General features: G+C 45.0%; 1 protein-coding gene across 1 annotated transcript; it reads right to left on the reverse strand.

Moving 5' to 3' along the window:
* Window positions 1-90: 90 nt before the first annotated feature.
* LOC128230208 (BICD family-like cargo adapter 1) lies at window positions 91-27,519 on the reverse strand. The gene is made up of 11 exons (XM_052942284.1): window positions 25,997-27,519; window positions 22,789-22,974; window positions 22,211-22,351; window positions 20,339-20,485; window positions 17,789-17,974; window positions 17,369-17,524; window positions 16,747-16,944; window positions 16,377-16,547; window positions 14,421-14,572; window positions 14,138-14,258; window positions 91-1,138 (listed from the first exon to the last, which is right to left on the reverse strand). The coding sequence occupies exons 1-11, from the start codon at window positions 26,219-26,221 to the stop codon at window positions 1,025-1,027; spliced, it is 1,797 nt and encodes a 598-aa protein (XP_052798244.1). The 5' UTR covers window positions 26,222-27,519; the 3' UTR covers window positions 91-1,024.
* Window positions 27,520-27,527: the final 8 nt, after the last annotated feature.

A 27,527-nucleotide genomic window follows, 5' to 3' on the forward strand; every position in this document is an offset into this window, starting at 1 on the left:
AGAATGAAAACACGTTTTTATTATTATTGATTTCCGACCGTATTATTTTTGTTAAGTTATCAACTGCAAACCATAAGTTTTGAAAAGCGATCTGTTTTATCTATTTATTGCAGCATGCATTTCCATGCAAAAACACAATATCAAGAAGAAACACTTTAATCATTATCCCATTTAACTTCTTATAACAATAAGCCAGTTAACAGGAAGCACCGGGGTCTTTGATGATTACGTTGTTTTCACCGAACGTTGTCCTGCCTTGTGCGGGTCGCGTCGTGAACACGAGTAGTTCATCTTCCCTTGCTTTGGACTGCAGTGCTGAACGGATTATTTCTTAAAATATTGGATGATCTAACACCAACATTATCCAACAATGTTTCTTTTTCGTACATAAACTAATAAACATAGCTGAAAGACTTCGCCGGTTGTAGTTCATTGACTAAAAGATTGTGCGTGCAGCACAATTGAGCAACTAAATAAAATGATATGTAAATAAGGAGTGTTATAGTTCTTTGATCCGCGCAGTACTCATGCGAAATTACGAAAACATGAGTATCATATCATACTGGTAGCATGACAAACGTCACATCCTAAACTCAAAACATACTAAAAGGCAAGACATGGATAACAACAACATGTTTACATTAAAACTAAAACGTGTGGTTTAGTGAAGTTCTTTAGAAGGAATAACTCCGGTAGATGAACATTTTCTAATTGTATCATATTATATAGTCGTAGACCGATTATTGGGGGGGGGGGGTCTTGAAAGTCATGTGTTTGATGCGTGCTTGTATTTTGGAATCTCCACATTGTTGTGACGTCGACAGCCACACAGTCACAGCATGGCCATATCGGCTGGTGAGTTTGTCAATCGAGGCTTGATCAAACTGCGGGACAACAGGGCGGCTCGCGGATTTGTCTTCCGCCTGTGGTGTGAGCACGATTGCAACATACAGCAAAATAAAGCAAAGTGACACAATATTTAGATAGAGCACATTTTGTGGTGGTGTCCAAATACAGAGAATGTCTAGGTGTTGTTCTCATCCTTTTCCTTTTGTTTTTTGGCTAGTCCTATCTCTGATAACGCTTTGGAGTGCGCCCCAAGTTCCATTTTAACTCCCAAAAGATTCGCCATATCAGACTGAAACAAAACAAAACTTTATACACAGTTATAGTTCAACAATTAAAAATGGCATAAATTAGTTAAGGAAATCATTTAAATTCAACCATAAACTCTGTTACAACGGTTCTGTTAAACAATTACAACTGAATACAACTAAAAAGTAAGTTTTTTCACCATTTCTAATATGACAAGTGATGCGGAAAACGCAAAATGTTCATTTCGGACGCAATTTTGGTCGCATAGTTATTGCCTGTGTGCGCATGGGTTGGCCATGTACGTGACTGTTGGAGTGTCGTTTGAGAGGAAACTGCCCGTGTACTGGCGTGTGTGGGATGGTCATGTACGTGAATGATGGAGTGTCGTTTGAGAGGAAACTGCACGTGTACTGGCGTGTGTGGGATGGCCATGTACGTGAATGTTGGAATGTCGTGTGAAAGGAAACTGCCCGTGTACTGGCGTGTGTGGGATGGCCAAGTACGTGAATGTTGGAGTGTCGATTGAGAGGAAACTGCCCGTGTACTGGCGTGTGTGGGATGCTCATGTACGTGAATGTTGGAATGTCGAGTGAGAGGAAACTGCCCGTGTAATGGCGTGTGTGTGGGATTGTCAAGTACGTGAATGTTGGAGTGTCGTTTGAGAGGAAACTGCCCATGTACCGGTGTGTGTAGGATGGACATGTACGTGAATGTTGGAGTGTCGTGTGAAAGGAAACTGCCCGTGTACTGGCGTGTGTGGGATGGCCATGTACGTGAATGTTGGAGTGTCGTGTGAAAGGAAACTGCCCGTGTACTGGCGTGTGTGGGATGGCCATGTACGTGAATGTTGGAGTGTCGTTTGAGAGGAAACTGCCCATGTACCGGTGTGTGTGGGATGGCCATGTACGTGAATGTTGGAGTGTCGATTGAGAGGAAACTGCCCGTGTAAGTATGTGGAATGGACATGTACGTGGATGTTGGAGTGTCGTTTGAGAGGAAACTGCCCGTGTACTGGCGTGTGTGGGATGGCCATGTACGTGAATGTTGGAGTGTCGTTTGAGAGGAAACTGCCCGTGTACCGGTGTGTGTGGGATGGCCATGTACGTGAATGTTGGAGTGTCGTTTGAGAGGAAACTGCCCGTGTACTGGCGTGTGTGGGATGGCCATGTACGTGAATGTTGGAGTGTCGTTTGAGAGGAAACTGCCCGTGTACTGGCGTGTGTGGGATGGCCATGTACGTGGATGTTGGAGTGTCGTTTGAGAGGAAACTGCCCGTGTACTGGCGTGTGTGGGATGGCCATGTACGTGAATGTTGGAGTGTCGTTTGAGAGGAAACTGTCCATGTACCGGTGTGTGTGGGATGGCCATGTACGTGAATGTTGGAGTGTCGTTTGAGAGGAAACTGTCCATGTACCGGTGTGTGTGGGATGGCCATGTACGTGGATGTTGGAGTGTCGTTTGAGAGGAAACTGTCCATGTACCGGTGTGTGTGGGATGGCCATGTACGTGAATGTTGGAGTGTCGTTTGAGAGGAAACTGTCCATGTACCGGTGTGTGTGGGATGGCCATGTACGTGAATGTTGGAGTGTCGTTTGAGAGGAAACTGTCCATGTACCGGTGTGTGTGGGATGGCCAAGTACGTGAATTTTGGAGTGTCGTTTGAGAGGAAACTGCCCGTGTACTGGCGTGTGTGGGATGGCCATGTACGTGAATGTTGGAGTGTCGATTGAGAGGAAACTGCCCGTGTACTGGCGTGTGTGGGATGGCCATGTACGTGAATGTTGGAGTGTCGTTTGAGAGGAAACTGCCCGTGTACTGGCGTGTGTGGGATGGCCATGTACGTGAATGTTGGAGTGTCGATTGAGAGGAAACTGCCCGTGTACTGGCGTCTGTGGGATGCTCATGTACGTGAATGTTGGAATGTCGAGTGAGAGAAAACTGCCCGTGTACTGGCGTGTGTGGGATGGCCATGTACGTGACTGTTGGAGTGTCGTTTGAGAGGAAACTGTCCATGTACCGGTGTGTGTGGGATGGCCAAGTACGTGAATTTTGGAGTGTCGTTTGAGAGGAAACTGCCCGTGTACTGGCGTGTGTGGGATGGCCATGTACGTGAATGTTGGAGTGTCGATTGAGAGGAAACTGCCCGTGTACTGGCGTGTGTGGGATGGCCATGTACGTGAATGTTGGAGTGTCGTTTGAGAGGAAACTGCCCGTGTACTGGCGTGTGTGGGATGGCCATGTACGTGAATGTTGGAGTGTCGATTGAGAGGAAACTGCCCGTGTACTGGCGTCTGTGGGATGCTCATGTACGTGAATGTTGGAATGTCGAGTGAGAGAAAACTGCCCGTGTACTGGCGTGTGTGGGATGGCCATGTACGTGAATTTTGGAGTGTCGTTTGAGAAGAAACTGCCCGTGTACTGGCGTGCGTGGGATGGCCATGTACGTGAATGTTGGAGTGTCGCTTGAGAGGAAATTGCCCGTGTACTGGTGTGTGTGGGATGGCCATGTACGTGAATGTTGGAGTGTCGTTTGAGAGGAAGCTGCCCGTGTACGTGTGTGGGATGTTCATGTACGTGAATGTTGGAGTGTCGCTTGAGAGGAAACTGCCCGTGTACTGGTGTGAGTGGGATGGCCATGTACGTGAATTTTGGAGTGTCGTTTGAGAGGAAACTGCCCGTGTACTGGCGTGCGTGGGATGGCCATGTACGTGAATGTTGGAGTGTCGTTTGAGAGGAAACTGCCCATGAAAGTATGTGGTATGGCAATGTACGTGGATGTTGGAGTGTCGTTTGAGAGGAAACTGCCCATGAAAGTATGTGGTATGGCAATGTACGTGAATGTTGGAGTGTCGCTTGAGAGGAAACTGCCCGTTTACTGGCGTGTGTGGGATGGACATGTACGTGGATGTTGGAGTGTCGATTCAGAGGGAACTGTCCGTGTAAGTATGTGGGATGGCCATGTACGTGAATGTTGGAGTGTCGTTTGAGAGGAAACTGCCCGTGTACTGGCGTGTGTGGGATGGCCATGTACGTGAATGTTGGAGTGACGCTTGAGAGAAAACTGCCCGTCCACGTGTGTGGGATGGACATGTACGTGAATGTTGGAGTGTCGCTTGAGAGGAAACTGCCCGTGTTAAGTATGTGGGATGGACATGTACGTGGATGTTGGAGTGTCGTGTGAGAGGAAACTGCCCGTATAAGTATGTGGGATGGACATGTACGTGAATGTTGGAGTGTCGTTTGAGAGGAAACTGCCCGTCAACGTGTGTGGGATGGCCATGTACGTGAATGTTTGAGTCTCGTGTGAGAGGAAACTGCCCGTGTACTGGCGTGTGTGGGATGGCCATGTACGTGAATGTTGGAGTGTCGCTTGAGAGGAAACTGCCCGTGTAAGTATGTGGGATGGACATGTATGTGAATGTTGGAGTGTCGCTTGAGAGGAAACTGCCCGTGTAAGTATATGGGATGGAAATGTACGTGGATGTTGGAGTGTCGTTTGAGAGGAAACTGCCCGTGTAAGTATGTGGGATGGACATGTACGTGAATGTTGGAGTGTCGATTGAGAGGAAACTGCCCGTGTACTGGCGTGTGTGGGATGGCCATGTACGTGAATGTTGGAGTGTCGCTTGAGAGGAAACTGCCCGTGTTAGTTTGTGGGATGGACATGTACGTGAATGTTGGAGTGACACTTGAGAGGAAACTGCCCGTGTACTGGCGTGTGTGGGATGGCCATGTACGTGAATGTTGGAGTGTCGTTTGAGAGGAAACTGTCCATGTACCGGTGTGTGTGGGATGGCCATGTACGTGGATGTTGGAGTGTCGTTTGAGAGGAAACTGTCCATGTACCGGTGTGTGTGGGATGGCCATGTACGTGAATGTTGGAGTGTCGTTTGAGAGGAAACTGTCCATGTACCGGTGTGTGTGGGATGGCCATGTACGTGAATGTTGGAGTGTCGTTTGAGAGGAAACTGTCCATGTACCGGTGTGTGTGGGATGGCCAAGTACGTGAATTTTGGAGTGTCGTTTGAGAGGAAACTGCCCGTGTACTGGCGTGTGTGGGATGGCCATGTACGTGAATGTTGGAGTGTCGATTGAGAGGAAACTGCCCGTGTACTGGCGTGTGTGGGATGGCCATGTACGTGAATGTTGGAGTGTCGTTTGAGAGGAAACTGCCCGTGTACTGGCGTGTGTGGGATGGCCATGTACGTGAATGTTGGAGTGTCGATTGAGAGGAAACTGCCCGTGTACTGGCGTCTGTGGGATGCTCATGTACGTGAATGTTGGAATGTCGAGTGAGAGAAAACTGCCCGTGTACTGGCGTGTGTGGGATGGCCATGTACGTGACTGTTGGAGTGTCGTTTGAGAGGAAACTGTCCATGTACCGGTGTGTGTGGGATGGCCAAGTACGTGAATTTTGGAGTGTCGTTTGAGAGGAAACTGCCCGTGTACTGGCGTGTGTGGGATGGCCATGTACGTGAATGTTGGAGTGTCGATTGAGAGGAAACTGCCCGTGTACTGGCGTGTGTGGGATGGCCATGTACGTGAATGTTGGAGTGTCGTTTGAGAGGAAACTGCCCGTGTACTGGCGTGTGTGGGATGGCCATGTACGTGAATGTTGGAGTGTCGATTGAGAGGAAACTGCCCGTGTACTGGCGTCTGTGGGATGCTCATGTACGTGAATGTTGGAATGTCGAGTGAGAGAAAACTGCCCGTGTACTGGCGTGTGTGGGATGGCCATGTACGTGAATTTTGGAGTGTCGTTTGAGAAGAAACTGCCCGTGTACTGGCGTGCGTGGGATGGCCATGTACGTGAATGTTGGAGTGTCGCTTGAGAGGAAATTGCCCGTGTACTGGTGTGTGTGGGATGGCCATGTACGTGAATGTTGGAGTGTCGTTTGAGAGGAAGCTGCCCGTGTACGTGTGTGGGATGTTCATGTACGTGAATGTTGGAGTGTCGCTTGAGAGGAAACTGCCCGTGTACTGGTGTGAGTGGGATGGCCATGTACGTGAATTTTGGAGTGTCGTTTGAGAGGAAACTGCCCGTGTACTGGCGTGCGTGGGATGGCCATGTACGTGAATGTTGGAGTGTCGTTTGAGAGGAAACTGCCCATGAAAGTATGTGGTATGGCAATGTACGTGGATGTTGGAGTGTCGTTTGAGAGGAAACTGCCCATGAAAGTATGTGGTATGGCAATGTACGTGAATGTTGGAGTGTCGCTTGAGAGGAAACTGCCCGTTTACTGGCGTGTGTGGGATGGACATGTACGTGGATGTTGGAGTGTCGATTCAGAGGGAACTGTCCGTGTAAGTATGTGGGATGGCCATGTACGTGAATGTTGGAGTGTCGTTTGAGAGGAAACTGCCCGTGTACTGGCGTGTGTGGGATGGCCATGTACGTGAATGTTGGAGTGACGCTTGAGAGAAAACTGCCCGTCCACGTGTGTGGGATGGACATGTACGTGAATGTTGGAGTGTCGCTTGAGAGGAAACTGCCCGTGTTAAGTATGTGGGATGGACATGTACGTGGATGTTGGAGTGTCGTGTGAGAGGAAACTGCCCGTATAAGTATGTGGGATGGACATGTACGTGAATGTTGGAGTGTCGTTTGAGAGGAAACTGCCCGTCAACGTGTGTGGGATGGCCATGTACGTGAATGTTTGAGTCTCGTGTGAGAGGAAACTGCCCGTGTACTGGCGTGTGTGGGATGGCCATGTACGTGAATGTTGGAGTGTCGCTTGAGAGGAAACTGCCCGTGTAAGTATGTGGGATGGACATGTATGTGAATGTTGGAGTGTCGCTTGAGAGGAAACTGCCCGTGTAAGTATATGGGATGGAAATGTACGTGGATGTTGGAGTGTCGTTTGAGAGGAAACTGCCCGTGTAAGTATGTGGGATGGACATGTACGTGAATGTTGGAGTGTCGATTGAGAGGAAACTGCCCGTGTACTGGCGTGTGTGGGATGGCCATGTACGTGAATGTTGGAGTGTCGCTTGAGAGGAAACTGCCCGTGTTAGTTTGTGGGATGGACATGTACGTGAATGTTGGAGTGACACTTGAGAGGAAACTGCCCGTGTACTGGCGTGTGTGGGATGGCCATGTACGTGAATGTTGGAGTGTCGCTTGAGAGGAAACTGCCCGTTTACTGGCGTGTGTGGGATGGACATGTTCGTGGATGTTGGAGTGTCGATTCAGAGGGAACTGTCCGTGTAAGTATGTGGGATGGCCATGTACGTGAATGTTGGAGTGTCGTTTGAGAGGAAACTGCCCGTGTACTGGCGTGTGTGGGATGGCCATGTACGTGAATGTTGGAGTGACGCTTGAGAGAAAACTGCCCGTCCACGTGTGTGGGATGGACATGTACGTGAATGTTGGAGTGTCGCTTGAGAGGAAACTGCCCGTGTAAGTATGTGGGATGGACATGTACGTGGATGTTGGAGTGTCGTGTGAGAGGAAACTGCCCGTATAAGTATGTGGGATGGACATGTACGTGAATGTTGGAGTGTCGTTTGAGAGGAAACTGCCCGTCAACGTGTGTGGGATGGCCATGTACGTGAATGTTTGAGTCTCGTGTGAGAGGAAACTGCCCGTGTACTGGCGTGTGTGGGATGGCCATGTACGTGAATGTTGGAGTGTCGCTTGAGAGAAAACTGCCCGTGTACTGGCATGTGTGGAATGGCCATGTACGTGAATGTTGGAGTGTCGCTTGAGAGGAAACTGCCCGTGTAAGTATGTGGGATGGACATGTATGTGAATGTTGGAGTGTCGCTTGAGAGGAAACTGCCCGTGTAAGTATGTGGGATGGACATGTACGTGGATGTTGGAGTGTCGTTTGAGAGGAAACTGCCCGTGTAAGTATGTGGGATGGACATGTACGTGAATGTTGGAGTGTCGATTGAGAGGAAACTGCCCGTGTACTGGCGTGTGTGGGATGGCCATGTACGTGAATGTTGGAGTGTCGCTTGAGAGGAAACTGCCCGTGTTAGTTTGTGGGATGGACATGTACGTGAATGTTGGAGTGACACTTGAGAGGAAACTGCCCGTGTACTGGCGTGTGTGGGATGGCCATGTACGTGAATGTTGGAGTGTCGCTTGAGAGGAAACTGCCCGTGTTAGTTTGTGGGATGGACATGTACGTGAATGTTGGAGTGACACTTGAGATGAAACTGCCCGTGTACTGGCGTGTGTGGGATGGCCATGTACGTGAATGTTGGAGTGTCGCTTGAGAGGAAACTGCCCGTGTTAGTTTGTGGGATGGACATGTACGTGAATGTTGGAGTGACACTTGAGAGGAAACTGCCCGTGTACTGGCGTGTGTGGGATGGACATGTACGTGAATGTTGGAGTGTCGCTTGAGAGGAAACTGCCCGTGTACTGGCGTGTGTTGAATGGCCATGTACGTGAATGTTGGAGTGTCGTTTGAGAGGAAGATGCCCGTGTACGTGTGTGGGATGGACATGTACGTGAATGTTGGAGTGTCGCTTGAGAGGAAACTGCCCGTGTAAGTATGTGGGATGGACATGTACGTGGATGTTGGAGTGTCGTTTGAGAGGAAATTGCCCGTGTACTGGTGTGTGTGGGATGGCCATGTACGTGAATGTTGGAGTGTCGCTTGAGAGGAAACTGCCCGTGTTAGTTTGTGGGATGGACATGTACGTGAATGTTGGAGTGACGCTTGAGAGGAAACTGCCCGTGTACTGGCGTGTGTGGGATGGCCATGTACGTGAATGTTGGAGTGTCGTTTGAGAGGAAACTGCCCGTGTACTGGCGTGTGTGGGATGGCCATGTACGTGAATGTTGGAGTGTCGCTTGAGAGGAAACTGCCCGTGTACTGGCGTGTGTGGGATGGACATGTACGTGAATGTTGGAGTGACGCTTGAGAGGAAACTGCCCGTGTACTGGCGTGTATGGGATGGCCATGTACGTGAATGTTGGAGTGTCGTTTGAGAGGAAACTGCCCGTGTACTGGCGTGTGTGGGATGGACATGCACGTGGATGTTGGAGTGTCGATTGAGAGGGAACTGCCCGTGTAATTATGTGGGATGGACATGTACGTGAATGTTGGAGTATCGATTGAGAGGAAACTGCCCGTGTAAGTATGTGGGATGGACATGTACGTGAATGTTGGAGTGTCGTGTGAGAGGGAGCTGCCCGTGTAAGTATGTGGGATGGACATGTACGTGAATGTTGGAATGTCGTTTGAGAGTAAACTGCCCGTGTAAGTATGTGGGATGGACATGTACGTGAATGTTGGAGTGTCGTGTGAGAGGGAGCTGCCCGTGTAAGTATGTGGTATTGCCATGTACGTGTCGCTTGAGAGGAAACTGCCCGTGTACGTGTGTGGGATGGACATGTACGTGAATGTTGAAGTGTCGCTTGAGAGGAAACTGCCCGTGTACGTGTGTGGGATGGCCATGTAGGTGAATGTTGGAGTGTCGCTTGAGAGGAAACTGCCCGTGTACTGGCGTGTATGGTATGGACATGTACGTGAATGTTGGAGTGTCGCTTGAGAAAAAACTGCCCGTGTACTGGCGTGTGTGGGATGGCCATGTACGTGAATGTTGGAGTGTCGCTTGAGAGGGAACTGCCCGTCTACGTGTGTGGGATGGCCATGTACGTGAATGTTGGAGTGTCGCTTGAGAGGGAACTGCCCGTCTACGTGTGTGGGATGGCCATGTACGTGAATGTTGGAGTGTCGTTTGAGAGGAAACTGCCCGTGTACTGGCGTGTGTGGGATGGACATGCACGTGGATGTTGGAGTGTCGATTGAGAGGGAACTGCCCGTGTAAGTATGTGGGATGGACATGTACGTCAATGTTGAAGTGTCGCTTGAGAGGAAACTGCCCGTGTACGTGTGTGGGATGGCCATGTACGTGAATGTTGGAGTGTCGCTTGAGAGGAAACTGCCCGTGTAATGGCGTGTGTGGTATGGACATGTACGTGAATGTTGGAGTGTCGCTTGAGAGAAAACTGCCCGTGTACTGGCGTGTGTGGGATGGCCATGTACGTGAATGTTGGAGTGTCGCTTGAGAGGGAACTGCCCGTCTACGTGTGTGGGATGGCCATGTACGTGAATGTTGGAGTGTCGCTTGAGAGCGAACTGCCCGTCTACGTGTGTGGGATGGCCATGTACGTGAATGTTGGATTGTCGTGTGAGAGGAAACTGCCCGTGTAAGTATGTGGGATGGACATGTACGTGAATGTTGGAGTGTCGCTTGAGAGGAAACTGCCCGTGTACTGGTGTGTGTGGGATGGACATGTACGTGAATGTTGGAGTGTCGCTTGAGAGCGAACTGCCCGTCTACGTGTGTGGGATGGCCATGTACGTGAATGTTGGATTGTCGTGTGAGAGGAAACTGCCCGTGTAAGTATGTGGGATGGACATGTACGTGAATGTTGGAGTGTCGCTTGAGAGGAAACTGCCCGTGTACTGGTGTATGTGGGATGGACATGTACGTGAATGTTGGATTGTCGTGTGAGAGGAAACTGCACGTGTACTGGCGTGTGTGGGATGGACATGTACGTGAATGTTGGAGTGTCGTTTGAGAGGAAACTGCCCGTGTACTGGCGTGTGTGGGATAGCCATGTACGTGAATGTTGGAGTGTCGCTTGAGAGAAAACTGCCCGTGTACTGGTGTATGTGGGATGGACATGTACGTGGATGTTGGAGTGTCGTGTGAGAGGAAACTGCCCGTGTACTGGCGTGTGTGGGATGGACATGTACGTGGATGTTGGAGTGTCGTGTAAGAGGAAACTGCCCGTGTACTGGCGTGTGTGGGATGGACATGTACGTGAATGTTGGAGTGTCGTGTGAGAGGAAACTGCCCGTGTAAGTATGTGGGATGGACATGTACGTGAATGTTGGAGTGTCGCTTGAGAGAAAACTGCCCGTGTACTGGCGTGTGTGGGATGGCCATGTACGTGAATGTTGGAGTGTCGTTTGAGAGGAAACTGCCCGTGTACTGGCGTGTGTGGGATGGACATGTACGTGAATGTTGGAGTGTCGTGTGAGAGGAAACTGCCCGTGTACTGGCGTGTGTGGGATGGCCATGTACGTGAATGTTGGAGTGTCGCTTGAGAGAAAACTGCCCGTGTACTGGCGTGTGTGGGATGGACTAGTACGTGGATGTTGGAGTGTCGTGTGAGAGGAAACTGCCCGTGTAATTATGTGGGATGGACATGTACGTGAATGTTGGAGTGTCGCTTGAGAGGAAACTGCCCGTGTAAGTATGTGGGATGGACATGTACGTGAATGTTGGAGTATCGTTTGAGAGGAAACTGCCCGTGTACTGGCGTGTGTGGGATGGCCATGTACGTGAATGTTGGAGTGTCGCTTGAGAGAAAACTGCCCGTGTACTGGCGTGTGTGGGATGGCCATGTACGTGAATGTTGGAGTGTCGCTTGAGAGAAAACTGCCCGTGTACTGGCGTATGTGGGATGGCCATGTACGTGAATGTTGGAGTGACGCTTGAGAGAAAACTGCCCGTGTACTGGCGTGTGTGGGATGGCCATGTACGTGAATGTTGGAGTGTCGCTTGAGAGAAAACTGCCCGTGTACTGGCGTGTGTGGGATGGCCATGTACGTGAATGTTGGAGTGTCGCTTGAGAGAAAACTGCCCGTGTACTGGCGTGTGTGGGATGGCCATGTACGTGAATGTTGGAGTGTCGCTTGAGAGAAAACTGCCCGTGTACTGGCGTATGTGGGATGGCCATGTACGTGAATGTTGGAGTGTCGTGTGAGAGGAAACTGCCCGTTTAAGTATGTGGGATGGACATGTACGTGAATGTTGGAGTGTCGTTTGAGAGGAAACTGCCCGTGTACTGGCGTGTGTGGGATGGCCATGTACGTGAATGTTGGAGTGTCGCTTGAGAGAAAACTGCCCGTGTACTGGCGTGTGTGGGATGGCCATGTACGTGAATGTTGGAGTATCGTTTGAGAGAAAACTGCCCGTGTACTGGCGTATGTGGGATGGACATGTACGTGAATGTTGGAGTGTCGTTTGAGAGGAAACTGCCCGTGTACTGGCGTGTGTGGGATGGCCATGTACGTGAATGTTGGAGTGTCGCTTGAGAGAAAACTGCCCGTGTACTGGCGTGTGTGGGATGGACATGTACGTGAATGTTGGAGTGTCGCTTGAGAGGGAACTGCCCGTCTACGTGTGTGGGATGGACATGCACGTGGATGTTGGAGTGTCGATTGAGAGGGAACTGCCCGTATAAGTATGTGGGATGGACATGTACGTGAATGTTGGAGTATCGATTGAGAGGAAACTGCCCGTGTAAGTATGTGGGATGGTCATGTACGTGAATGTTGGAGTGTCGCTTGAGAGGAAACTGCCCGTGTAAGTATGTGGGATGGACATGTACGTGAATGTTGGAGTGTCGCTTGAGAGGAAACTGCCCGTGTACTGATGTGTGTGGAATGGACATGTACGTGAATGTTGGAGTGTCGTGTGAGAGGAAACTGCCCGTGTAAGTATGTGGGATGGACATGTACGTGAATGTTGGAGTGTCGTTTGAGAGGAACTGCCCGTGTAAGTATGTGGTATTGCCATGTACGTGTCGCTTGAGAGGAAACTGCCCGTGTACGTGTGTGGGATGGCCATGTACGTGAATGTTGGAGTGTCGCTTGAGAGAAAACTGCCCGTGTACGTGTGTGGGATGGCCATGTACGTGAATGTTGGAGTGTCGCTTGAGAGGAAACTGCCCGTGTAAGTATGTGGGATGGCCATGTACGTGAATGTTGGAGTGTCGTGTGAGAGGAAACTGCCCGTGTAAGTATGTGGGATGGCCATGTACGTGAATGTTGGAGTGTCGCTTGAGAGAAAACTGCCCGTGTACTGGCGTGTGTGGGATGGCCATGTACGTGAATGTTGGAATGTCGCTTGAGAGGAAACTGCCCGTGTACTGGCATGTGTGGAATGGCCATGTACGTGAATGTTGGAATGTCGCTTGAGAGGAAACTGCCCCTGTACTGGCATGTGTGGGATGGACATGTACGTGAATGTTGGAGTGTCGCTTGAGAGGAAACTGCCCGTGTAAGTATGTGGTATGGCAATGTACGTGAATGTTGGAGTGTCGCTTGAGAGGAAACTGCCCGTGTACGTGTGTGGGATGGGTATGCAAGGGTATGGCACGAACGAATGTGTTTGGTGTTGTAGGGGGTAGGCATTCATAAGTGTCGGGTGATCAGGGTGTGGGCATGTACGTGTGTATTTGGGGATGTGCACGTGTGTTGGATGATGTGGGGGGGGGGCAAGCACGAGTGTATCGGTGATGATGGGCTGGGAATGTACGTCTGAGTTGGGGGATGTGCATGTGTGTTTGGTGTTATGGTTGGTGGGCATGCACGTGTGTGCTGGGTGTTGTGGGGAATGGGTCTGTTAGTGTGTGTTTGGTGGTGTGGGGGATGGACGTGTGTGTTTTGCATATTGTGGGGAATGCGTGTGCACGTGTGTTGGGTGTTGTAGGGAATGGGCATGAAAATGTGTGTTGGGTGTTGTTGGGAATGGACTTACACCTGTGTGTCGGTTGTTAATGGGGATGGACGTGCACGTGTGTGCTGGTTGTTGTGGGGGGACGGGTGTGCACGTGTGTGTGCGGGAGTGCACGTGTGTGCTGGGTGTTGTGGGGGGACGGGTGTGCACGTGTGTGCTGGGTGTTGTGGGGGGACGGATGTGCACGTGTGTGCTGGGTGTTGTGGGTAATTAGCATGCACGTGTGTATTGGCCGTTGCTGTGGATTGACGTGCACGTGTGTAATGTGTGTTTTGTTGTTTATTGGTGTGCACGTGTGTGTTGGCTGTTTTGGTGGATGGCCTTGCACGAGTGCAGAGTGTAGGATGTTGGATAAGCGTGTGCGTGCAGAAGTTGGAAGGGTTTGGCAGGTGTGTAAGTCAGGGATGGGTCGCCTGTTTGCTAGTAACGAGTCTGTAGACACCATTTTGAAAAGCAATTAGAAAGTGCCCCAGGTCGGACCCAAACCCACGTCCTTCAATGTGAGAAGTGGACGCCTATATTACTACACTACTGGGTGAGTGATTACCTGCCACTGGTCGAGGAGCTGAGATACCTTATTCTTTTGGTGGACGGCCTCCAACAGCTGATGGTTGAGCACAATCGTCTCGTACCGAGCTGCCTGTAACTCCTTCTCTAGGCTGTACTTTCTGTGCACAAACAAAATATGTTTAAGGTGAAACAGTTCTTTGAATACGTGGACTGAAATGTATCTAAATATATCAGGACCGGGTTTTTTAGATGCATATTACGGCATAAGCAGTTAGTATATACAAAAGTACTACGTATAAGACGGCATTTGCAGAGCTCACCTCTCAATGGCAGCGTCCCTCTCGCGGCGCGCGTGTCGGAGGAGAGCCATGGCGCTGTACGCTTGCGGCTTAGCGGCGTCCGGTGCCATTAGTTCCTGCAGCCGATCCCGCTGGCTCGACAACACTCGGATATCCTCGTGCTGGGAGGTAACCTGCAAACATTCACTAAATTGTAGGGATGCAAACGAATATTCGATCGAACGTTTGATATTCGAATGTCAAAATCGGTATTCGAATATTCGATGGGTTTTTTTATAAAAAAATAAACCGTTTTTGCCTTCACCTGTGTTGTTGTATTTAATCGCTTGTCTTGTTTTTACAACGATTGATCCCTATTGCCAGAGGTGTGAACGTGATGACTACATACACGCGTCATATAAGGGACACATCGTCAGGGACTATAAGCAGTACCCGTAATTTTACAAAAACTGGCTATTAGACAAGTAACATCAAACAAGTTTCAATAAGTTTCAATTCAGTAAATTTTAATGACCATACAAATAAAGGATATATAGAATCAGCTACCAAAGTGGTGTCATGGCTGCCAATTAAGCTCAAATCGCCATAATGATATGAATTACATGTGCTAGGTATGTGCTCTAAACTGTTTTCCATCTTTCATTATAATTTTCGTGCTTTGAAATGTAACTGTATAGAATAGCGTTTTATGACATTGTTGTACAATGGATTCTCGTCCATGTTTTATATGAGTTAAAATTCAGGGTTATTTTAGTGTTATTATGGAACTAATTCCCGAGTAGGTTTGGATTTTCCATAGTTATGCGCGTCCTACAGAACGACCTTCCGTTGGTGCATCACGACATTCAACAGGGAAGTTACGATTATGGCATTGTTTACAAATATGAATGGTTTTGAATTGAAATAAATTTTGGATTTTGTTTGTTCAGAATATTTTGTTGGATTTATTTTCGGTAAAGGGGGATTTCAGAGGATATTTTTTGGAAAAATCAGCGTCCGTCGCTTGTGCCAGCTATAAGTGTAGCGAATGTTTATAGTTTACTAAAACTTCTGAAATATTCATTTTGGTAATCGAATATTCGAATATTCGATCGAAAGAATTATCGAATATTCGAATATCAATTTTGCCATTCGTTTGCATCCCTACTAAATTGTGTCTGTTTGGATTGCCTCCCTGTATTTTGCAGTATTATTTTAATATTATACAAACATTGAAGACAACTGCGACTTGTGACGTCTGATACCATTTTTGTTTCCAAGTGTAAAATAGGTTTTTGCCATAAACACAATATAACTATAAAAAGTATAAATGATTTATACGCGAGTGAAAAAAAACACGATTGTTTTCGAATACAGTACAATATTTTCGTTCTTTAAATATAACCACCGAATGTTGTGTGGTTATACATGAATATACAAAAGACGAAAATATATGAAGTATATCAATTCAATTCATTGCATTGTTTGTAAATGTATGATTTTCTAAACAGTAAACCGGGTTAACCTTTTTGACTTTATTTCAAAATAAAATAATGCCGTGGTTTGCATTGGCATGCGTAAGTATTGACTTCTAATGGTGATGTACTATATTGTCCTCCTGATTACAGGATTTCGGTGGTTCGAACATATAGAATTACTTTTACTAATGTTCTTCACATTAGTCTCCGATTTTAGAGCACATGCATTGATCCTTTACGATTTCATTTCATCATTTTATGATCTAAAATACCGCTGAGTATATGTTTGTTTGCGAACACCATTTCTTAAGAATCTCACAAAAGGAAAATATCGATCGCATGTAAGGCTCAAACCTGCAAACTAAATCAGGTTTAGAAGTCCAACATCTTAACCCGTGTATGTGATTTACTAAGGCTGTATATTATATATATACTTGAACAGCATCTCCGCTCGAACGCCGAAACTTGAGTACCAGGAATATGTATATATGCAGTAAACAAGAGAGGAGGTGAGTTTTACCTGATGAGACAGTTCGGTTATTTTAAAGTTTTTTTGTTGCAGGTGGATGTCGCGGGCGTCCATCTGGTGGCGGATGTTGTCGAGACTGGCACGGCAGGAAGTCAGGTCCGCCTCGAGCTGCTCCACGCGCCCCTGCAGCCGTCCCATCTCCTCCAACTGGCCCGCCTGCGTCTGAAGAATACATACCGGTAATACAATTATGAATCTGATATGGATTTTAATTTCATCCTAAAACTATGATGTAGAAACATTAAGAGGCCGTGGTTTAATATATTTTCAGTATCTTAAATTATGAGCATTCTTCAGCCAAATACTATTATAAAATGGCCTGCTTTTTTAAATGGCATGTTATGGATGGCAAGTCATATACCTGGTTGGCTCGCTCTATGGCGCCGCGGACGGTCACCTGCAGCTCCTCCACCACGTCATTCAAGCTGTCCGTGTCCGCGGATCCAGTGGACACCTCCTCCTCCTCCCCTGACTCCCCGCACCGCTCACCCATCTGTTGCCGTATCTCCCGGCAGATATGTCGCAACTTGTGGTATGCCTGCAGGATCTCCGCCTCCATCTAAATTCACATGATCACATCGGGCATAGAAAACGTTACTCGGTAAAATCATACTTTATTTTATTTGATACGACTACAAAATCATGGCATTATAAAATACATAAACAGACAATAGACGAAATAACGTCCCGGTATTTCATGCACTCAGGTAGCACTGGGTCGGGTACATAATACGGACACAAGTTGTCAATATAAATATGCCTAGTTGTAGGTTTTGCTGTCTGTTGAAAGTATCCTTTCCGTTTATGATTAAACGTCAATTCTGCGCTTGATGACATCAACTGGCCACAGGAGCTTTCGCAGCTGTATAAAAGTCGTCCACAATAATCAGTAAATGTCTTAAAACCTTTAAATATTTATGCTCGGTAATAAACAAGCAATTACTGGGCTATCACAAACAATGGTTGACTGATTGTTCACTTACATCTGCGTCCTTCTGTCGGTTCGGTCGATAACGCTGCCTGGCGTCTTCTCCGAAACTCCGGTCAACGTGCTGTGTAGGTGAGTGTGACGTCATCACAAAGTCGACGTCGTCGTCGTCACATTCAACGTCGTCTTCTCCGAACATGCTTGGAGGGTACTAAATTTACCCAAGACAGAGTGTAAAAAGATGACGTCATCTCAGATGGCGAAACTTGTACAACTTGAATTACAACACCCTTGAAAATGTACCTCATGGTCAGTATAGATTTAGAAGTGCGGGTACTTGTTAGCATAAATACACTGAGTATGGGCAAATATTATAACGCATTCTTTTTTTATTTCGTTTTGTTCATGGTAATAATTTCATTTCAAAACTTGCACTGTATATCATAAAGGCATCCCTTCCATAATACACGCTTACTTGGTTTATGGGCGAGTCTGTTGCCATGGCGACTTCGTTATTTCCCGAGAGCTGTGCGAGTTCCGTGAAGAGCGTCATGGAGTGGCCGCTGCTGTTGGATGCCTTCTCAGTCAGGGAGTCCACCTGACCCAGCAGGTGCTCGTTCCGCTCCGTCAACTCGCGCACCTCCGCGTCCTTCCGCTCCAACTGACAACAACAGACAGCAGTGTTAAGTAAAGTGTCTTGTAGTATTTTATAAAGTTCTAAAGTAAAAGAAAATGATCTGCAGTATGTATCTTTTACCTCAAAGTTGGTGATCTTATTTTCATTAGTTTTAGTCTGAATATGGAAGTAAAATTTATAACTCTCAGCATGTATATCGAGGATAGCGGATGAATCTTGGAAATCTCTGCCAACACATTTATGATTGTATGCATGAGTTACCACAAAAAGATAATTAAGATAATTAAATTACTAAAGCTAGAGGTGTTAATGGATTGTTTAGGTTGTCAAAACTTCCTTTCAGCAAGTTTCAGAGTTTAATAAAAAAATAGTAAAAAATCAAACACACACGAGTAGTATGGTCATTGAAATAAACAATTAGCAAATGACATGCTGCGGATACCTTAGCTACGTTAACTAGATACCTTAGTTACATGGACTGATTACCTAACTAACGTGTATTGTCTAATTAGTTAAGTGATCTGGATACCTTAGTTACGTATACTTGATACCTGAGTGACGTGTAGTAGAAACCTTAGGTAGTTGTACTAGATACCTTAGTAACGTGGATTGGCTACCTTCGTAACATGTACTAGATACCTTAGTAACGTGGACTGGCCACCTTCGTAACGTGTACTTGATACCTTAGTAACGTGGACTGGCTACCTTCGTAACGTGTACTTGATACCTTAGTAACGTGGATTGGCTACCTTCGTAACATGTACTAGATACCTTAGTAACGTGGACTGGCCACCTTCGTAACGTGTACTAGATACCTTAGTAACGTGGACTGGCCACCTTCTTAACGTGTACTAGATACCTTAGTAACGTGGACTGGCCACCTTCGTAACGTGTACTAGATACCTTAGTTACGTGGACTGGCTACCTTCGTACATGTACTAGATACCTTAGTAACGTGGACTGGCTACCTTCGTAACGTGTACTTGATACCTTAGTAACGTGGATTGGCTACCTTCATAACGTGTACTAGATAACTTAGTAACGCGGACTGGTTACCTTCGTAACGTGTACTGGCTTCCTTTGTAACGTGTACTTGTTACCTTAGTAACGTAGACTGGCTACCTTCGTAACGTGTACTAGATACCTTAGTAACGCGGAATGGCTTCTTTCGTAACGTGTACTAGTTTTCTAAGTAATGTATACTGGCTTCCTTTGTAACGTGTACTTGATACCTTAAGCTTAGTAAAGTGGACTGGCTACCTTCGTAACGTGTACTTGATACCTTTGTAAAGTGTACAAGATACCTTAGTAACGCGGACTGGCTACCTTCGTAACGTGTACTAGTTATTTAAGTAACGTGGACTGGCTACCTTCGTAACATGTACTAGATACCTTAGTAACGTAGATTGGCTACCTTCGTAACGTGTACTAGATATCTTATTAACGCGGACTGGTTACCTTCGTAACGTGTACTAGATACCTTAGTAACGTGGACTGGCTACCATCGTAACGTGTACTAGATACCTTATTAACGCGGACTGGCTACCTTCGTTACGTGTACTTGATACCTTAGTAACGCGGACTGGCTACCTTCGTAACGTGTACTAGATACCTTAGTGACGCGGACTGGCTACATTCATAACGTGTACTCCATACCTAAGTAACGTGGACGGGCTACCTTCTTAACGTCTACTAGAAACCTTAGTAAGGCGGAGGTACCTTCGTAACGTGTACTAGATACCTTAGTAACGTGGGCTGGCTATCTTTGCTACGTGGACCCGATATCTTAGTTTCGTGTACTAGATATCTAATTTGCGTGAACTGGATACATTAATTATGTGGACTGGATGCATTAGTTATGTGGACTTGATACATTAGTTATGTTGACTGGATACCTTAGTTACGTGGACTAGATTCCTTAGTTGCGTTAACTTGATATCCTTAGTTATGTGTACTGGATACCTTAGTTCTTTGGACTAGATTAATTAGCGCCGTAGACTTGATACCTTAGGTACTTAGTTACACACATTTTAACAATAATAACAACTGTTTTGCTATTATCCGAACAGAAAAAAGTAACAGAACAGAACAGAACAAAGCATGCATTTAACTTAATGATGTACAGCTCATCGGCGTCATCATATTCATGTTTAGTGTTTAACAGGGATGGCTGGCCTCTTTCACACATCAAAATTTAAAACAGAAATTGTAAACTAGCTGTTTATTCAACATGACCGTTTTTATCCCTTCAACTTAATGCACTTAGAAAGGTACGAAAAACTGCTGTACAATGATCGTTTATGACACAATTACCGCCACATTTAGCAGTAATCGTCCTATTCAGCAGGAACGAGAATCTTGCCGGAAAAGAAGACGCAAGACACCCACCTGCTCCTCCAACTCCTGGCGCCGCCTTTCCAGCACACGGACGCGGTCCTGTGTCTCCTCTAGGGCGCTCACCGCCGCCTCCCGCTCCTCCGTCACACGCTCCAACTGACGCTCAGCCGTCCGCCGTCCCTCTGTCAGTGAAAACACCTGTAGTGGGATAACCGAAAAATTCTGGAGATAACAAGTATTGCATTGAAAGTGTCTGTTGACGTTTGACTTGGAAGATTGATCATATATATGATGTAGCTTTGAAAATTTGAAAAATCATATTTTCTTCAATTGCATATTGTATAATGGATATTAAAATGTCTTTATTGGTTTCATCACAACCTTTAACGGGGTTCACTCAGTGCCTTTAATCACAGGCAGTGCCTTTAATAACATATACCAAGGTAAGACCACTCTGACGTTTTCAGACATTGAGCAGTAGGAGTACAAATCTGTTTTTGTGTCCTTTGAGCATATTTTGTTGGGTATCAACGAAACGATTTCGTGTATCCTTTGGGGATTGTATGGGTTTTTTTACCATACACCACAAGTGTTTGAAGAACCTTCGTCTTGTCTTGTACATATGTATATACAGTTTTATATATATATATATATATATATATATATATATATATATATATATATATATATATATATATATATATATATGGATTTTAATGCCACCATCGCACAGACTGCACTCAGATACCGCTACAAAAAGAATCATTCACAAAGGCCAGACGTTATTGATGTCTTTGAATGAATTATTTCCCAGAATATCAACCTCAGTAAAGATTCCCCGGAATCGTAACATGTAGCTGTGTAGACATTCACCAGTATGCATTCACCAGTATGCCTTCGTAACGTATATATATATATATATAGCATTGTTTAAGCCATAAAATTAGATATTTAGACTCATTTTGAGGGGACGTTTCTGTGTGTGGATTAGGTCCAACGACCTCATGGATGAGAGATGGAAACCTCGACGACTACATGATAACGCATAGCAGAACACTATAGCTTCCATTACAGTTGCCGATCAACCAAAAGCACCGACGGTCAGCGGCAACGTTCGCGACTCAGCTGATCAGATTAGTACTATCAGACGATCACTGCTGATATGATAAAGGGCTTCATTGTCGCTGGTCCTGTAAACCGCCATTCAAATCCTCATAACAACACTGCCGTCCTATCAATTATTTATTTAAGCATCGTTAAATTTCCTGATGGTAAGAGTTGATAGAACTGTTTCTGTATTTACTGCTGCTATGTTTGCCAATGTGAAATAATGATGAAAGAAGAGAGTAAAGAGCATCCCGTTATACAAATGTAATAAACTGGTACTACGTTAAATTGTCATTACGTATTAAACCTGTAACGCCAATATATAAACTTTGTTAACTTAAAATTTAAGGTGACACTCATATTTAAAAATCAATACATACACATGTATAACAAACATAAATTTTGATTGATAAACCTTTAACTACTTACTAAATAGTGCATTTATGGATAATATTAATTACTAATTTATAACACGAGTGTAACCGTGTATATAATAGCAGAAAATGCACAACTATTTAATGACTGGTGGGTCCTAAAAGGTTAAATAATCAACTATCGTCTCATAAGGTAGAACTACCATGCTTTTTCTGCACCTTTCTTTCAAATTAAACACGGTATCTTTCACAAGAACCATTGTTTTCGCTATATATTCATCCTTTTCGGTGAATTAAAATAATTCTTTTAATTTTGGTAGTTCTTATTTGGGAGTAAGAGTGCATACACTTTAAACATATAACGCTGAAGTTATTGTTTTTGCTGTTTTTAAATATAAAATGAGCTTACAGTATTGTTTTATCAGTGTGTGGGCTAAGTTACCTTGTCCTGGAGTATGTCGACCTGCGCGGCGTGGCGGGCTGCGAGTGCAGGCTGAGTGGACTCCCGGAGGCTATGCACGGTGGCCGTCAATTCCTGTTCCCGCGCCCGGGCCGCCGCCAGCTCCTCGATCAGTCTCTCGCTCTAAACCATGACAAGCATGTGTTGAATCACGTATTGGACGTATAATACAACACGTTTTGGAGTTGTTTCAAGTAAAAAGGAATGTATACCATAATAATAAGCAAAATCCTGATTTAACCACATATAACAATATAATTCCACGATAACAGGTCTATTGATATATAATTATATATTTATAAAAAGGAAGTAAAAGGGAAAAGAAATGCTTAATTCTTCCTCGTCGAAGACTGCTTCTGTCTGAAGTCAAGTTCAGCTAATGGCAAAAAGTGATAAAACATTTTCTTTATACGTTCACACTTTTATGTGTACAATGTTTAATATTATACTGTCAACCATAACTTCATTGTCCGTAGGCTACTGCACCATTTTAGTTCAATTATTATTTAAGCTTCAACGTTTCTCTAAAGTCCTTTTTCTGCCTTACATGATAAACGTACCTGCTGTGTAACAGTCTGCAATTTCCGACTGGAGGCACGTTCGTCCGTGCTATTGTGGCGGCGGGCGCGCTCCAGCTGTTCAGAGAGTTGTGTAACGTCATATTGAAGCTCCTTGACGGCGGCTTCATACTCGCCCTGTACGTTCTCAAGCCGCAGGTGCAGCCCGTACCGCTCCTGCTTCAGCTCCTGCATAGAAAATCATGCCTAATATAAGTATAGGTGAGGATAGCGAGGGAGTCTCGCTCCTGTACGAAAAAGCATTATAAATAGTAGATTGAAGAGTATTTCAGTGAACATTAAAGCCTTACTGACGTTAGTGCCTTATATGTCAGATTGTAGGGTATTTCAGCGAACAATAACCGTTAACTGACGTCAGTGCCTTATACGGCAGATTGTAGGGTATTTCAGTGAATATTAACCGTTAACCGACGTTAGTGCCTTATACGGCAGATTGTAGGGTATTTCAGTGATTATTAACCGTTAACAGACGTAACTGCTTTATATGGCAGAGTGTAGGGTATTTCAGTGAATTATAACCGTTTACAGACGTTAGAGCCTTATATGGCAGATTGTAGGGTGTTTCAGCGAACATTAACCGTTTACTGACCTTAGTGCATTATACGGCAGATTGTAGGGTATTTCAGTGAATATTAACCGTTTACTGACGTTAGTGCCTTATACGGCAGATTGTAGGGTATTTCAGTGAACATTAACCGTTTACTGACGTTAGAGCCTTATATGGCAGATTGAAGGGTGTTTCAGCGAACATTAACCGTTTACTGACCTTAGTGCATTATACGGCAGACTGTAGGGTATTTCAGTGAATATTAACCGTTTACTGACGTTAGTGTCTTATACGGCAGATTGTAGGGTATTTCAGTGAACATTAACCGTTTACTGACGTTAGAGCCTTATATGGCAGATTGAAGGGTGTTTCAGCGAACATTAACCGTTTACTGACCTTAGTGCATTATGCGGCAGATTGTAGGGTATTTCAGTGAATATTAACCGTTTACTGACGTTAGTGCATTATACGGCAGATTGTAGGGTATTTCAGTGAACATTAACCGTTTACTGACGTTAGAGCCTTATATGGCAGATTGAAGGGTGTTTCAGCGAACATTAACCGTTTACTGACCTTAGTGCATTATACGGCAGATTGTAGGGTATTTAAGTGAATATTAACCGTTTACTGACGTCAATGCCTTATGCGGCAGATTGTAGGGTATTTCAGTGAATATTAACCTTTTACTGACGTCAGTGCCTTATATGGCAGATTGTAGGGTATTTCAGTGAACATTAACCGTTAACCGACGTTAGTGTCCAGTACGGTAGATTGTAGGGTATTTCAGTGAATATCAAACGTTTACTGACGTCAGTGCCTTATACGGCAGATTGTAGGGTGTTTCAGCCAACATTAACCGTTTACTGACCTTAGTGCCTTATACGGCAGATTCTAGGGTATTTCAGTGAATATTAACCGTTAACCGACGTTAGTGCCTTATACGGCAGATTGTAGGGTATTTCAGTGAATATTAACCGTTTAACTGACGTTAGTGCCTAATACGGCAGATTGTAGGGTATTTCAGTGAATATTAACCGTTTAACTGACGTCAGTGCCTTATATGCCAGATTGCAGGGTATTTCAGTGAATATTAACCATTCACTGACGTCAGTGCCTTATACGGAAGATTGTAGGGTATTTCAGTGATTATTAACCTTTTACTGACGTCAGTGCCTTATATGGCAGATTGTAGGGTATTTCTGTGAACATTAACCGTTAACTGACTTAGTGTCCAATACGGTAGATTGTAGGGTATTTCAGTGAATATTAACCGTTTACTGACGTCAGTGCCTTATACCGCAGATTGTAGGGTGTTTCAGCCAACATTAACCGTTTACTGACCTTAGTGCCTTATACGGCAGATTCTAGGGTATTTCAGTGAATATTAACCGTTAACCGACGTTAGAGCCTTATATGGCAGATTGAAGGGTGTTTCAGTGAATTATAACCGTTTACAGACGTTAGAGCCTTATATGGCAGATTGTAGAGTGTTTCAGCGAACATTAACCGTTTACTGACCTTAGTGCATTATACGGCAGATTGTAGGGTATTTCAGTGAATATTAACTGTTTACTGACGTTAGTGCCTTATACGGCGGATTGTAGGTATTTCAGTGAACATTAACCGTTTACTGACGTTAGAGCCTTATATGGCAGAATGAAGGGTGTTTCAGCGAACATTAACCGTTTACTAACGTTAGTGCCTTATACGACAGACTGCAGGGTATTTCAGTGAACATTAACTGTTTACCGACGTTAGGGTCTCATTTGGCAGATTGTACGATATTCAGCCAACATTTACCGTGTACTGGCTACGGGATTATTGAATTGTGACAACCAAAGAACAGGTCCATGCACTTATGACCGATGTTTGGTTGCTTAAGGTAATTAATCGGTATACGATTATACCTGCAGCATTAACCAACGCAGACAAGAGGATTACTGACGTCTAGTTGTGTGAGGATTAGGAACCGTCAGTCAAGACTTTACAATATGATCTAATTATGGAATTATTTTGGGATTATGGACGATTACAACGCCGTCTTTTATATGGCAAAACGTTGCTTAAATCCGACATAACCACATCGCTTACTTACTCATAGCTAAAATAACATTATCATAAGCCGATAATAACAGTGCAAACTTATTTTAAATTGATAATATCAGTTTACATACTAAATGAATACAGTACTGTGTACAGTCATGTCAGATTTAAAGTATTTATTTTACTATCAACAGCCATCCATGCTAGTAAATGGCATCCATGTATGGATGGCCTGTAGTGGCTGTGTGACAAACAAAGTTCCGTCCAGACATTAAGGCAGCGCTAGATGAAAACAGTCTCCTGAACTGTTAATCAAACATATCACGTCGTCGCGTAATTCTGAACTATTCGTTGGTCCGCCTTCGTTGAATTTGAAAATTTATTATCGTGACGACTGCTTGAAAAAAGAACGAAGGCTCGTTAGGGCTTATAAGTATTATATCCTACTGACAATTAGTTAACAACATAGAAAGTGTTTTCACCCATATGGTGTCAAATTTCAGCTCTAAATTGTTCTGTAGAAGGGAAACAATCAGATATAATGAAGCGACGTGAATCATTAGAATTGACCACTGATTATTTGAATGGACCTTTGATTACCTCGATTCGCTGGTTGTATTCCTCCGTGGACTGTTCCAGTTTCCGCTCAAGTTCCGAGTTTTTCTCAAGCAGCGCCTTGCCCAGCTCCGCCGCCAGCATCAGGTCTTTGTCTTTCTGCTCGAGTTGCGCGCGCATCTCCTCCGTGTCATCTGCTGCAGGCGGGTCTTCTGCCTCCCCGTCCCCACCCACAGGGACGCTCGTGTACGAATACATGCTCTCAGACATGATTAACCAATCAAGTTTACTAATCTCGTTGTGAACGCTCTTATTACGTACAGTTGTAACTTTGTTCTGTATTTATTTACTACACAGATGTACCAGACAAATTGGAGAGGTGTTTGTTGGCGATGGACATTCGGGTATATTTGTGACTTTACTTATCTGCTATATATGTTGGAAGTATTATACATTAATTTGATTTTGGAATAAAATATCGTTCTTCTTCAAAGAGCAATTACTGTTCTGTACAATACTTCTTTATACATGCATTTACACAAAAGCCCTACTGGATACGACGTATTATTGGGGTGACTTTATAATTGATACACTATGAACTAAAGAAATCTTACACAGCAAGTCAGGAATAAAGTGAAGGAAAAGTAATACCCCAAAATACTACAAATATCTTACAAATATTTACATAATTCTATATGGAAGTCAAGTTACATAATTCACGCTGCTATAAGTGCACACGTTTGTTCATTATTGAACAAACTCTCCATTAGTGTTATCAGATATCGATTCCTTTCCGCAGTTTTCTCTTCTACACACATTTTAATCCATTTCACAATCTCGCTGAACACATGTGTGTCTTATGAAAGTTATATCCATAATGATCCGATTATTTTTTTTATCTCTAGTCTGTTTTACAACACCAAAACACTGGTAAACTCACACAAAAATAAACAGTAATTAATTAAAGTTGAATATATCGATTATCTATCGGTAAAACTGTCAACCACCTTGAAGTGGTTACTATATTTACTAGTATGACATCAGTCATAATTAGCGCACATTGCCACAAGCGCTTCACTTTCACCGTCCAGAGTGGTCATCGCGGTCATCAATGCTGGTTTGGAAGAACACAATACGCTGTCATCGAATCATAACACACTGAACAGAATGTAGACATTTGAATTTAATGTTATGATAATTGAAGGAACGAGGTGCGTAGTGAATCACAATATGCTCTGGCGAGTATCTACGCCATGACAGATTTCAGGTATTCCAGTATTTTCCAATAATCCTTCCTCCTCTCAAGCCTTGGTCGACGCTAATGTTATGCTTTTACGTTTTATCCCGATCCCTTGCCTTTCCTGTATTGATCCGTTTTCCTTTACCTTTAGCAGCGTTTTGTAATTACTGACATATCTTACCTGTACAGTACGAGATATTATTTGTATCGAATTTCTGTTGTCTCTGTTTTCTGACCAGAAACACAAATGTTGCGGAAAGCTCTTGTAAATTGCCATCTTGAGCAATGCTTTTTATCTGAATAATAATTGGGCGATGTTCTCGGCCATTCGTCCTG

This window comes from Mya arenaria, chromosome 4 (genome assembly GCF_026914265.1).
Source record: "Mya arenaria isolate MELC-2E11 chromosome 4, ASM2691426v1".
Taxonomy (NCBI): Eukaryota; Metazoa; Mollusca; class Bivalvia; order Myida; family Myidae; genus Mya; species Mya arenaria.